The following is a 14,311-nucleotide window of genomic DNA, read 5'->3' on the forward strand; positions in this document are numbered from 1 at the left end:
GCCGAGAGTATCAACCCTCTGATTCCTTTCGGTTTCTGTTTGAGACTCTGAGGAGAACTAAACGCGGCCGCTGTGTGTCTAATTTGTGTGTGTCTTTGTTTTTTGTGTCTTTTACGTGTCTAATTATTGTTATACTGACAATGGGACAGGCAGTGACGACCCCCCTTAGCCTGACGTTAACCACCCGCCCTTTTCAGAAGAACCGCAGAAACTAACTGGTCTGGTAGAGTCCCTGATGTTTTCCCATCAGCCCACCTGGGATGACTGTCAGCAGCTTTTGCAGGTGCTCTTCACCACGGAAGAGAGAGAGAGGATTCTCCTGGAAGCACGAAGGAATGTGCCTGGAACCGACGGGCGACCTTCGCAACTCCCTCATGACATAGAGAGGGGGTTCCCATTGACTAGACCCAACTGGGACTTTAATTCTCCAGAAGGTAGGGAGCGACTAACCATCTATCGTCAGGCTCTGGTGGCAGGTCTCCGTGGGGCCGCAAGACGCCCCACCAATTTGGCCAAGGTAAGAGAGGTCAGCCAGGGAGCTACTGAAGCACCCGCAGTATTCTTAGAGCGCCTGATAGAAGCCTTCAGGCGGTATACTCCCTTTGATCCCACTTCTGAGGGGCATAGTGCTTCAGTGGCCCTTGCTTTTATCGGACAGTCGGCACCCGACATTAGAAAAAAAACTTCAGAGATTGGAAGGCTTACAGGATTTGTCGCTGAGGAAGAGAAGGAGTTAAGGAAGGAAAAGGAAAGGGAAAGTAAAGAAGAAAAGAGGGATAGGAAGTATGAGAAAAATTTAACAAAGATCTTGGCCACAGTAGTAGAAAGTAAGGGACGCCCGCCCTCTAGTGGTAGAACTAGTAAGGCAGGGTCCCTGGGCAACCGACCTCCTTTGGATAAAGATCAGTGTGCGTACTGCAAGGAGAAGGGGCATTGGGTGAAAGAATGCCCTAAGAAACCACCGCGGGGACCTCCGAAGAAGGTGTTGTCTCTGCTAGAAGATGAGGATTAGGGAAGACGGGGCTCGGAGCCCCTCCCTGAGCCTAGGGTAACTCTGAAGGTGGAGGGGCAACCCGTTGAGTTTCTGGTAGATGCCGGTGCTCAACATTCAGTACTGACCCAAGCTAGAGGCCCCTTTCTAGCAAAAAGTCTTGGGTGTTCGGGGCCACGGGTCAGAGACAATATGCATGGACTACCCAAAGAACAGTGGACTTAGGAGTGGGACAAGTAAACCACTCATTCCTTGTTATACCGGAATGCCCTACACCCTTGTTAGGAAGAGACATCTTGACCAAAGTCGGGGCCCAAATATCCTTTCAGGCTGAAGATACCCGAGTGACTGATAGAGAGAAGAAACCTTTGGGCCTAAGTATTCTGTCCATAAGATTAGAAGACGAGTACCGCCTTTTTAAGGAACCAGAACCCTCCCGAGTTAATCAAAGGTGGCTCAACCAGTTTTCAGGGGCCTGGGCGGAGACGGCAGGTATGGGGCTTGCTGTAAATCAGCCCCCGGTGGTCATAGAATTGAAAGCCTCAGCCTCACCAGTAACTGTGAGACAATATCCAATGAGTAAAGAAGCCAGAGATGGAATTAGGCCCCATATCCAGAGGCTCATAGAGCAGGGGATATTAGTAAAATGTAAATCCCCATGGAACACTCCCTTGCTGCCTGTAAAGAAAGCGGGAACAGGAGATTATCGACCAGTGCAAGATTTAAGAGAAGTTAATAAGAGAACACAGGACATTCATCCCACTGTGCCGAATCCTTATAACCTGCTAAGCTCTCTGGCCCCAGAAAACACTTGGTATACAGTCTTAGATCTAAAAGACGCCTTCTTTTGTTTGCGCCTGCACCAGAGTAGCCAACCGCTGTTTGCTTTTGAGTGGAAGGTCCCCTCCACAGGAACTACTGGACAATTGACCTGGATTCGCTTGCTACAAGGATTCAAGAATTCACCTATGTTGATGACTTGTTGATAGCCGCCCCTACACAAGAAGTCTGCCAAGAGGCCACTGAAGCCCTTTTGACTGAACTTGCTAAGCTGGGGTATAGAGTATCTGCCAAAAAGGCACAGATCTGCAACAACAAGTGACTTATTTAGGGTATTCCCTGAGAGAAGGGAAAAGGTGGCTTACTGAAGCCCGGAAGCAGACTGTGACGCAGATCCCGGTCCCTACTACTCCGCGCCAAGTCCGCGAATTTCTGGGAACAGCAGGGTTCTGTAGATTATGGATACCCGGATATGCCACCTTAGCCGCCCCCCTGTACTCCCTAACCAAAGGGGCAGCCCCGTTTGTTTGGGGACCTGAACAGCAACAGGCCTTTGATGAGATCAAGAAGGCCCTCCTGTCGGCACCCGCTCTGGCCTTGCCAGACGTGACTAAGCCGTTCGTCCTTTTTGTGGATGAACGGAGTGGAGTGGCTCGGGGAGTGTTGACCCAGCAATGGGGACCTTGGAAGAGACCTGTCGCCTATTTGTTAGAGAGTGTAATTCGGCAGCCACCCGAGAGATGGATGTCGAATGCCAGAATGACTCACTACCAAACCTTACTCCTGAATCGTGATCGTGTGGAGTTTGCCCCCCCTGCCATTCTAAACCCGGCCACTCTGCTCCCCGATTCGGGGAAGGAAGTGCTTCATACCTGCCAGGAAATCCTGGCTGAGGAGACAGGCACCCGCCAGGACTTGCAAGATCAGCCCTTAGGAGGACCGGGACTCCTGACTTGGTATACGGACGGGAGCAGTTACATCATGGATGGTAAGAGAATGGCTGGAGCTGCAGTAGTAGATGATGACCGGATTATATGGGCCAGTGGACTCCCAACGGGCACCTCTGCACAGCGAGCAGAACTCACCGCCCTGACTCAGGCCCTAAGGATGGCAGAAGGTAAGAGACTTAACGACTACACTGACAGCAGATACGCCTTTGCCACTGCTCATATACACGGGGCTATTTATAGACAGAGAGGGCTGTTAACTTCTGCCGGGAAAGATGTTAAAAACAAACAAGAGATTTTAGATTTGCTAGAAGCCATCCATAGGCCTAAGGAAGTAGCAATAATACATTGCCCTGGACATCAGAAAGATGACTCTCCAATAGCTCGAGGAAACCGGAGGGCAGACCAAGCCGCAAAGCAAGCGGCTCAGGGAATGAACATTTTGCCCCTCCAAGTGTGTCCAGAAGCCACCCACATTAAGAGCTTCCAGTGAACACCTGAAGATCTAATTTGTATAAACAAATTAGGGTTCTGAAGAAGGGAAAGTTGTCCTGCCCCAGAGAGAGGCAGAGGAATACTTAAGGCAATTACATCAATTGACACATCTGGGAGCAAAAAATCTAAAAACCTTGGTTCGAGACTCCCCTTATCATGTTACTGGATTAGGAAAATTGGCTGATGAGGTTGTAAAAAATTGTGTACCCTGTCAATTAGTAAACGTGAGCAAAAATCAAGCAATATCTGGAAAAAGACTTCGAGGAGATCGCCCAGGAGCTTATTGGGAAGTTGACTTCACTGAAATTAAGCCTGCTAAGTATGGATATAAGTACCTTCTAGTTTTCCTAGACACATTTTCAGGATGGACAGAGGCGTTCCCCACAAAAACTGAGACAGCCCAGACGGTGTCTAAAAAGATCCTTGAAGAGATATTTCCCAGATTTGGGATCCCAAAGGTAATCGGCTCTGACAACGGCCCTGCCTTTGTTGCCCAGGTAAGTCAGGGATTGGCCAAGATCCTGGGAATGGATTGGAAATTGCATTGTGCATACAGGCCCCAGAGCTCAGGACAGGTAGAAAGGATGAACAGAACTCTAAAAGAGACCTTGACTAAATTGTCCATAGAGACTGGCTTATGTGATTGGTTGGTCCTCCTTCCCTTTGCCCTGTTTAGAGTCAGGAACACTCCCGGCTGCTTTGGACTAACGCCTTTTGAAATAATGTTTGGGGCCCCGGCCCCGCTTCAGTCAGCACATCTTCATACATTCCCTGAGTGTGCAACTAATAAGTTTTTGCTTGAAAGGTTATGAGCCTTGGAGGACTGTGTGCAGCTTTAAGAGAAGAATGCTGCTTTTATGCAGACCACTCCGGAATAATAAGAGATTCAATGTCAAAGCTTAGGGAAAGGCTAGACCAGAGAAAGAGAGAGCGAGAGGCTGGCCAGGGTCTATTTGAGTCCTGGTTCACTAAGTCCCCATGGCTCACAACTCTGATATCCACTTTAGCCGGACCCTTGCTCATTCTTGTTCTGCTTCTTACTTTTGGTCCCTGTGTTTTGAACCGGCTAATATCTTTTGTTAGAGAGAGAGTAAGTGCTGTTCAAGTACTAATGCTGAGACAACAGTATCACTCGCTCACACATCAAGAAGAAACAAACATTCCATGATTGGAATGCCCCAAAAAGAGAAGTGGGGAAATGTAAGAATGAGAATAAGTTAGCATAGGAGTAGCCATCTTAAGGGCCTAGAAGCAGTTTTCTGAGGTTGTGACTTAAAAGAAAAAAAAAAACTGGAACTGGGTAAGGCCTTGGAAAACAAGTTAATCATGAACACCGGGATGGGGGCAGCTGTGGCCTTCGGTCAGCTAACCTTGGTCAGTTAATCCTACTTACCAAGCTTATCGTGCAGAACCTCCCTAACAATTGAGGAGTGGTCTTGTCTTGCAAAGATAATGTGCAGCTGTGGAAAATTACTAAGAGTTAAGTGTTTTGAAAATGCTATATAAACCGTTGGTTTTGAGTGCTCGGGGTCCTTGTTGAGACCCGCTGCGTCGGGCTAACTTGGACCCCAGCTAGCTGGTTCCTGAATAAATTCCTCTTGCTTGTTGCATCAAGAGACGCCTTTCGTGAGTGATTTGGGGCGGCGTCCTCCTCTGGGAGAATCCAACAGTAGGATTTGCCCTTTTCTTATGACTGAGTAATATTCCATTGTGTATATGTACCACATCTTCTTTATCCATTCATCTACCGATGGACATTTAGATTGCTTCCAATTCTTGGCTACTGTAAATAGTGCTGTGATAAACATAGGGGTGCATCTGTCTTTTTCAAACTTGATTGCTGCGTTCTTAGGGTAAATTCCTAGGAGTGGAATTCCTGGGTCAAATGGTAAGTCTGTTTTGAGCATTTTGAGGAACCTCCATACTGCTTTCCACAATGGTTGAACTAATTTACATTCCCACCAGCAGTGTAGGAGGGTTCCCCTTTCTCCACAGCCTCGTCAACATTTGTTGTTGTTTGTCTTTTGGATGGCAGCCATCCTTACTGGTGTGAGGTGATACCTCATTGTAGTTTTAATTTGCATTTCTCTGATAATTAGCAATGTGGAGCATCTTTTCATGTGTCTGTTGGCCATCTGTATTTCTTTTTTGGAGAACTGTCTGTTCAGTTCCTCTGCCCATTTTTTAATTGGATTATTTGTTTTTTGTTTGTTGAGGCGTGTGAGCTCTTTATATATTCTGGATGTCAAGCCTTTATCGGATCTGTCATTTATGAATACATTCTCCCATACTGTAGGGTTCCTTTTTGTTCTATTGATGGTGTCTTTTGCTGTACAGAAGCTTTTCAGCTTAATATAGTCCCACTTACTCATTTCTGCTGTTGTTTTCCTTGCCCGGGGAGATATGTTCAAGAAGAGGTCACTCATGTTTATGTCTAAGAGGTTTTTGCCTATGTTTTTTTCCAAGAGTTTAATGGTTTCATGACCTACATTCAGGTCTTTGATCCATTTAGAATTTACTTTTGTATATGGGATTAGACAATGGTCCATTTTCATTCTCCTACATGTAGCTGTCCAGTTTTGCCAGCACCATCTGTTGAAGAGACTGTCGTTTCGCCATTGTATGTCCATGACCTCTTTATCAAATATTAATTGACCATATATGTTTGGGTTAATGCCTGGAGTCTCTAGTCTGTTCCACTGGTCTGTGGGTCTGTTCTTGTGCCAGTACCAAATTGTCTTGATTACTATGGCTTTATAGTAGAGCTTGAAGTTGGGGAGTAAGATCCCCCCTACTTTATTCTTCTTTCTCAGGATTGCTTTGGCTGTTCGGGGTCTTTGGTGTTCCATATGAAGTTTTGAATTATTTGTTCCAGTTCATTGAAGAATGTTGCTGGTAATTTGATAGGGATTGCATCAATCTGTATATTGCTTTGGGCAGGATGGCCATTTTGACGATATTAATTCTTCCTAGCCATGAGCATGGGATGAGTTTCCATTTGTTAGTGTCCCCTTTAATTTCTCTTAAGAGTGTCTTATAATTTTCAGGTTATAGGTCTTTCACTTCTTTGGTTAGGTTTATTCCTAGGTATTTTATTCTTTTTGATGCAATTGTGAATGGAATTGTTTTCCTGATTTCTCTTTCTATTGTTTCATTGTTAGTGTATAGGAAAGCTACAGATTTCTGTGTGTTGATTTTGTATCCTGCAACTTTGCTGTATTCCGATATCAGTTCTAGTAGTTTTGGGGTGGAGTCTTTAGGGTTTTTTATGTACAATATCATGTCATCTGCAAATAGTGACAGTTTAACTTCTTCTTTACCAATGTGGATTCCTTGTATTTCTTTGTTTTGTCTGACTGCCGTGGCTAGGACCTCCAGTACTATGTTAAATAACAGTGGGGAGAGTGGGCATCCCTGTCTAGTCTTCAAGTTTATAGTCTTCAAGTTTATAGAAAATTAACTTGTTAAGAATTATTGCTGGATGAATACCAACAACAGATCCCTTTCAGTCCATTCAGTTGAAAGTGGCTAGCTTTGTAGTCACACTCCCCTAGGTAGCAGAAGTAGTTATTTTCTACTTCATTGGTGTGTGTTTATATACTTGCACCTAAAAAGAGCTCTGCAGCTTCTTTCTAATCAAACGTCTATCTCTTTGGCCACCATAGAAAGCAGAATCTGAAAATCAGCTGAATTAAATAACTACTAATTAATTAGCCCTGTACATGTGGGAACCTAGGAAGATAACAGTGGTCCTTCCTGGCAGGACTGAAATGGAACTTTCCTTTGGGAATATGGTCCTGGTTAAAGGTTTTTGAGTTTCAACAAGGCTTTTTCTATGTAATTAATGTTAGTTATAATTTATTTCTTGCTAAATTTCCACATTTAATTCCCTGGGAACCAGAAATTTTGAAGAAAATTATTCTTATCCAACTCAAAAACTAGACAAAACAAACCCTTGTGATGTGTGAACCAGACCCATCTGAAAACTAAAAGAGAACATTTTTGTAGTACTTATAGTTTGCCTAGTGATGTAGATATAGATCATTTTCTGCGTTTTCTTTGAAGTTCAGAACATCAACACAATGTGGGCGTAAAAAGAGCAGCTGTTAAAATGACATCCAAAAATCCTGAAACTCACCCTACCAATGAATCACTTCTTAGGGCTGGAGATAGACTTACCTTGTGAAAGTGGTTGGGATTATTTGCACATCCTCCCAGGTTTTTCTCAGGGGAGAGAATTGATCTGTAAACCTCATCCCAAAGGCTGAAAGATAAGTTGCCATTTTAACTTTTAAAAAACGTTTGTTAAAAAATATGTGTATTTGCTAGGAAAGTATACATGTGTTTTGAAGTAAATTTGGAAAATAAAAAAATGAATAATGATGAAATCTGTAATCCAAACTTTCAGATATAATTATTAGTATTAACATTTTGGAATGTTTCCTTTTCTTTTAATTTTTTTTCTTTTAAGGCAGATTTGGTCCCTGACTAGAATAATGATGATTAATTTGAAGATTTAGTAATAGGATTTAAGAGCAGTTCTTAACAAAACAGCAGCAAGCTCACAGACTCCAAGAAGGGACTAGCAGTTACCTAAAGGGAGGGTTGGGGAAGGGTTGGTGGGGAGGGCGGGAGAAGGGGATTGAGGGACATTATGATTGGTACACATGGTATGGGGGGTCACGGGTAAGACAGTGGAACACAGAGAAGACAAGTAGTGACTCTGTGGCATCTTACTACACTGATGGACAGTGACTGCAGTGGAGTATGGGGGTACTTGATAATATGGGTGATTGTAGTAACCACAGTGTTTTACATGTGAAACCTTCATAAGAGTATATTATATATCAATGATACCTTAATTTAAAAATGTGTTTAAAAAAGCAGTTCTTAAAACTAAGTTACATAAAAGGTTCTGTGGAAATGCCAATAAATTCAAAAGAACAGACTTGCTGTTTTGCTAATTCTGTAAAATCAATTTCTTCCTCAGTGAAACTTACTGGGCATGGTTTTGTGGTGAGCGCTAGGTGAAAACACAGCCTTGTGCTCATCACTGGGGTTCCTGGTGGTGAACAGATTCATTTGACTTCTTGACCAGAACTAGCACTTATAAGATACTCCTCTTCTGAAAAATTCTCTGTGGATTGGCAGTATTTCTTAATTCTGTCAGATGTAAAAAGGGCAGCTGTTAAAATGACATCCAAAAATCCTGAAACTCACCCTACCAATGAATCACTTCTTAGGGCTGGAGATAGACTCCTTGTGAATAAAGGTAGTTTCCTTGTTTACTCTCCCTATCCCAAGGTCCTCCCACCTACTTCACACAACTAGGTGTTTGAAATACAAAGCAGATTTATTACCTAATAAGGAATGGACCCACCCTCCATTAAAATAACTTTAGAGTAGTCATAGATTAAAATTTTTTTCATGTCCACTAGCCCTGTTGGCTTCAAATCATCTCCCTGCAGCAAAGAAGAAGAATTTTGTGTGTATATGTTTGAAAATTGCTGTATTACATGACAGAAAAGTGTTTGGTCTTCCAGTGACTAAGTTTTCCAACTGATTTTAAGTTTATTGATATTTATTTAGGTCAAAGCAACCACACTCAGAATACAGATTTTTTTTTTTTTTTAAGGAGAAAATATCCCAGGAATCCTGACGGAACAAAACAAGGAAGTTTTATCCTACTATACCCTCTACCCCCAGTCTTCCTCAGGCCTGTATACCCTTTCTTGCATCACCAGCAGCATATTTTCCCTTTATAAGGCTCAAGGTAAAATGACATAGTCAGGTGTATGCTTTTTTTGGATTTAAAAAACAAAAACCTTATAGATAATAATCTTTCAAACTAATAGGCCAAGATCAGAAGTTGGAGCTGTTTTTCAAATCATCACGATTTGGGGAAGGTGAGAAGGAAGTTGTCCTGGAACTACATTTCTAATTATTACCTTGACATAATTAGCACAAGAAACTTTCGGTGATTAATTATGTGCAAAATTAAGGTAGATGGTAAAGGAAGGTTATGGACACCTTTAAAATTGGAGAAGGGCTTTTTGGTAAATAGTAGCCAAAATGTAGCTGCTATTGTTTTGTATGTTTTAACACGCTAATATTAACATCTTAGATCTCTAGCTAGCTAATCTTGTTAAGAAAATCTTAACTGCAGACTTTTAAAGAACTATGCATGTGATCACTCACCCAGATTCTTAAAACTTTCTTCCTACATTCTCTTTGGGTCTTTGGTCACATCTTGCAGGCATTTTTACAGAGTTGTAAACAGTGCATATATAATTTTTAATTCTATGTATTTTAATTAATATATCGTCAATCTGTTCTCTAAAATGCCATATAGCCCTTATACTTGTCTTTTCAATAGCTGTATAATCTGTTCAATGGATTACTGTAATTGAAGCTTGTGTTATTGAATAGTTTTGTAAAAATTAAAATAATGCAGCAGTGAACACATATAATACCATTTTTCTTACTAAGTTAATTTTTAAATATTGTATTTCAGAGGGGTATCATTGGGAAGAGAATGAAGTAAAGAGCAATTCTTTCAGGCTTGTTGATTTCTAGGTGAAAGAAAATGCAAAGGTGTATTTTGGCTTTGTAAAGTCCAATCCATTTTGCTTTGATTATATACTATGTTAGAAAGTAACTGCTGGCCCACCCTAAGGAGTTGGAACAGATCTACCTCAACCTTTTTGATTTAATTTTTTTCTCCCTAGGTCAGAAATAAACTCTAAAATAATCTTTTCTTTATCTCAATGCAATTCTGTTACAATCTGAGATATATATATATATATATATATATATACACACACACACACACACATACACCTAGACACAATTATTTTCTGTATTGCCAAGTTACAAATTTTTAATTGGAACTTAATTGATTGTAAACTCCTGAGGACAGTCAATCCCTAGCATCTAGCCCAATGATTTACATACACACAGGGCTCAATAAATATCTGGTAAGTTGAATGTGTGAATATGAAAAAGATCTTCTATAATGTCCATCATTGATTGAAACAGCATTCTAATACTTAGATTTGGAAGTGGGAATTTCCTCTTAGTTGGTAAATACAGAACTATGGTCATACTGTTTTAAAAGCTTGAGAGGAAGTTCCTACTTCCCTGCGACTAATTGTCTTGGTACCAATTGTCTAGTACTACTGTTTCCTCAGTAACAAAGATAGGTGGCTGACTCACAGGTTACTGAGATGTTTCAATTTTTATTAAATAAATGAGGTAAGTGTCACAGTTTTGTCTTTTTAAAATATTTTTTCCAATATTGCATGAATTTGTTCTTGTTGAAAAAAGAATGTATACTTATATATACAGAAGTATATATAAATGTGAAACTCCTCTTCACTCCCACCCACTAGTTGGCCAATCAGAGGCAGTATGTCTTTAACAGTTGAGTTTGTTCTTCCACACATTATCCTTTGAAAAATTCAAATGTTGCGAGTAAGGCTTACATTCTCTTTGATACTCCTTCAGTCTCCTTTAGTGTGACTCCTCCTAGGTCTTTTTCTTTTATATTCACATAAATGTACCCACATAGTATATGTGGGTGTGTTTACATGCTGAATTTCATCGATTCTAAGATTATTACCTCATGTACTATTACAAAAGAAAAACCAATTATAACTGTAAAATACCATACACTATAAAACCTCATCTTTTAGAGATGTTAAAATTTGTAGTCGGGAAGTGTATAGAATTGACGGAATATATGGGTGCTGTGTTTGCATATAGTTTTCTGCAGCTTGCTTTTTTTCCCTTAGCAAAATTTCCTATAATTGCTTCATTTATATGACAGTCTGAATATAGTGCATTACCCAGCTGTTTCCTTGAACTTCTCAGGCACTTACAGTAACAAGCAGACAGTGCTGTAATGGATAGCCCTACATGCCCCTGCATCTACATGTTTGGATACTTACCAGGAATAGAAAATGGGAGTTGGAACTGTGGATCATATGCACACACATCAGTAATTTTGAAGGATATTGCCAAATTACCCTGCAATGTAACTGGAACAGTTTATATATTCAACATTAGTGTATGAGAGGGGGTACCTGTTTGTCCCATTTTACCAACTCTTGATGTTATCTAACTTTTTTGACCTGTATGAGGGCAGAGGAGATCTTGCATTTTAAGGATTCAGTTTTCATTTCCTTGACTAGTAAGTTTGGCTCTCTTGGGATGCTTATTGGCAACTTCGATTTTCTCTCGTCTTGTGTATCCTGCTCATAACCTTTAACTAATTTTGTCATCCATCATCAGTGATTTTATTAGGTGACTATTATGTACTTGGATAAAACTTGTAGCAATACGTACTACTTCCTACCTCCTTTTTTTTCTTTTAACTTAGTAATCTCTTACTATCATTAGAATCAACCAATAGTTAATGCTACCATTTATCAAAGAAGCAGAATTACTCTCCACGGATTTTCCATTTTACCTGCACCTGTTTCATACTGCTTTTGAATGTTGGTGGTAGCTAAAGTCAAACTGGCTTTGCTCTTAACCGTCCTTTGGAGACCTGCCAGAGCCTATCATAATATGAAGGAAGGAAAAGGATCTAATAGTTATTAACAAAACTCATAACCTCTGAAATAGTAGGGGACTCCTCACTTTATTGGTGAACAAAATGAGAGGTTAAATGGTCCTACTGCTTTTAGGAAATGTCTGAGGTGAGATTTAAACCTAGGTTGTCTGATTCCAAAGCCCCTTTGACCATGTCACACTGCCTTAGTGGGATGGATTATGTTTTGAATATAGCCTTTCAAAGTATATGTAATCTCTTGTGCATGATCATATTAAAAGTGATTGATATAAAATTATTAAGAAAAAACTTTAAAAATGATTGTACCTTTTTAATATGTGTGCAAGACATCAAGTGGTACTCTTATATGTGTGCGCCTGACTGTAGCTTGACAGAATGGTTTCCCTGTTGTAGTTTTAATATATATATTAGTACTTGGCTTCATTTTAAATTATTCAGCCTAAAGGGTTACTGTCTTGGGCTCTATTAAAATTTGGTATTTAAAATAAAAAATTCACTATAATAGGTTATACCTTATAGCAAAACTTCATATACTGTTGAAAATATGTATTTTGCTAATGCTAATTGTTCTCTCTGTGCTTCTGTTTCTCACAGAAAAAGATGGTAAAGCATTTCATCCAACTTATGAAGAAAAACTGAAGCTTGTGGCACTGCACAAGCAGGTTCTTATGGGTCCATATAATCCAGACACTTGTCCTGAGGTTGGATTCTTTGATGTGCTGGGGAATGACAGAAGGTAACAGTGTTTTGTTGTGTAATGAATTTAACGAGAGTAATGTTGGAAAGGGTGCAAAGTGAATTGGTTGAGATGTAAACAGCTGGTTCATTAGCTTAGAATAAGAACTAAAACAAGCATTTTTACTTACAGCTTATGGAGTCTTCAGATGTTTACCTGTTAAATCTTGGAGATGTTTATGGTTAAATATTATAGAAGAAGTTTACTCATCTGATTGTGAACATAAGACAAGTACAGCTTCATTTGATTCTTCCTAAATATTAAAAGCAGCCATTTGAAATACATAGTAATTGATTCCCATATTGAGACATACAGAGAGTTGTGACAAAAACAAATACTCTGAGCATTTGATTCAGTTAAGGCTAAAATATGATAGAAAAGGAAAATAAAATGTTGATACCCTTTTGCCATTCAAAAGGTATGGAAATTCTCGGCAGTTCATATGTAAACTACACAGACTGTACACAAATTGTTGTTTACGGCAGTAAGTTTGGATTGTATGCGCACATCTAATTTAGTTAATCACTGCATGCTTGAAACATGAAGTTTTGAGCCTTTTGTTTATAGTAAAATCATTCTTTATTTTGTAATTGAGAAGTGTTCATATTTAGGTTTAAATTAAATCAAATTCTCATTCTGTTAGGAAGAAGAGGTGATTTTTCTTGTTGTTCCTTACAGGAGAGAATGGGCAGCTCTGGGAACCATGTCTAAAGAGGATGCCATGGTGGAGTTTGTCAAGCTTCTAAATAGGTGTTGCCATCTCTTTTCAACATATGTTACATCCCACAAAATAGAGAAGGAAGAACAAGAAAAGAAAAGGTGAGGTTTGAGGGCACAGAATACTGTATCCTTGAGCAGCTCCAGTACTGGTGCTTTTGCTTTATGGAGTGTCTGCACAGTAGAATTATAGTTAACATCTTATTTATGTAGGGGTTATGTTTCCGATAACTTTATCTAAAATTTCTAGGTAATGAAAATGATGCTATAATTTTTTCATATTAATTTTTTTCTCAGATTATATTATATTTACTTTTGAAACACTTGTTTCTGATTTCCCACCTTAACTGGGATTGAAATAACAGATTAAAAGAGAAAACAGCCTATTAGGTAGAAGATTGCAACCACGAAAAATAAGACACGAGAATTACCGAAGTGTGGCATCAGGGGTCACTTAATACAAACTTCACCCCCACAGCATTATCACATACAATTGTTATGTAGTTAAAACTCCTGGGTCATCAACAGACAGTACACTAGATAATATTTATTCCTGTTCAGAAGGATAGGAAATAGCTTGATAGATTTTTAGAAGATACTTAACCAAAGGAAGGTTATTTTCTAAAGGAAAAATTTTTATTTTTACAAGAATGGAAATGTAGTTCCTCCTTTACTGTGCCATAGTCCATTGTGTGGTGATGTTGGATCAGTGAGGTATGGCTATATTGCCTTTGGAAGCATGTATTTATTGCTTTTCTTTTAAGGTCTTTTTTAATGATAAATTGAATATTTAAGTTACTGCTCATCTTGACACATACAACTGTATTTTTCCTTTAAAAACTATACTTCTCTCATTAGATGAAGTCCACATAGAGTTCTTCTAAGGAATTTAAGACTGGGCATCCTCACTCCTGAAGTTTAATCTCTGGCTTGTAGAGCATCTTGCCCTCTCCCAGTGGGAAGTGTTGAAAGTGGGCATATTATTACTATATTTGAAGTATGGCTGTGGCTGAGCTGTGTGTTAATCACTTACAGGATTTGGGGAGTAAACTCGGGTGACCCAGACAGTA

The 14,311-nt window shown here is 39.9% G+C and overlaps 1 protein-coding gene across 1 annotated transcript in view; it reads left to right on the forward strand.

Moving 5' to 3' along the window:
* The window catches only part of ACBD3 (acyl-CoA binding domain containing 3), a 47,648-nt gene that overhangs the window by 19,960 nt on the left and 13,377 nt on the right, over positions 1-14,311 (forward strand). Inside the window, exons 2-3 of the mRNA XM_036903657.2 lie at positions 12,383-12,524; positions 13,203-13,343. Coding sequence (XP_036759552.2) covers positions 12,383-12,524; positions 13,203-13,343 — 283 coding nt within the window. The remainder of the gene's footprint in view (positions 1-12,382; positions 12,525-13,202; positions 13,344-14,311) is intronic.

Source organism: Manis pentadactyla, chromosome 9 (genome assembly GCF_030020395.1).
Source record: "Manis pentadactyla isolate mManPen7 chromosome 9, mManPen7.hap1, whole genome shotgun sequence".
Classification (NCBI taxonomy): Eukaryota; Metazoa; Chordata; class Mammalia; order Pholidota; family Manidae; genus Manis; species Manis pentadactyla.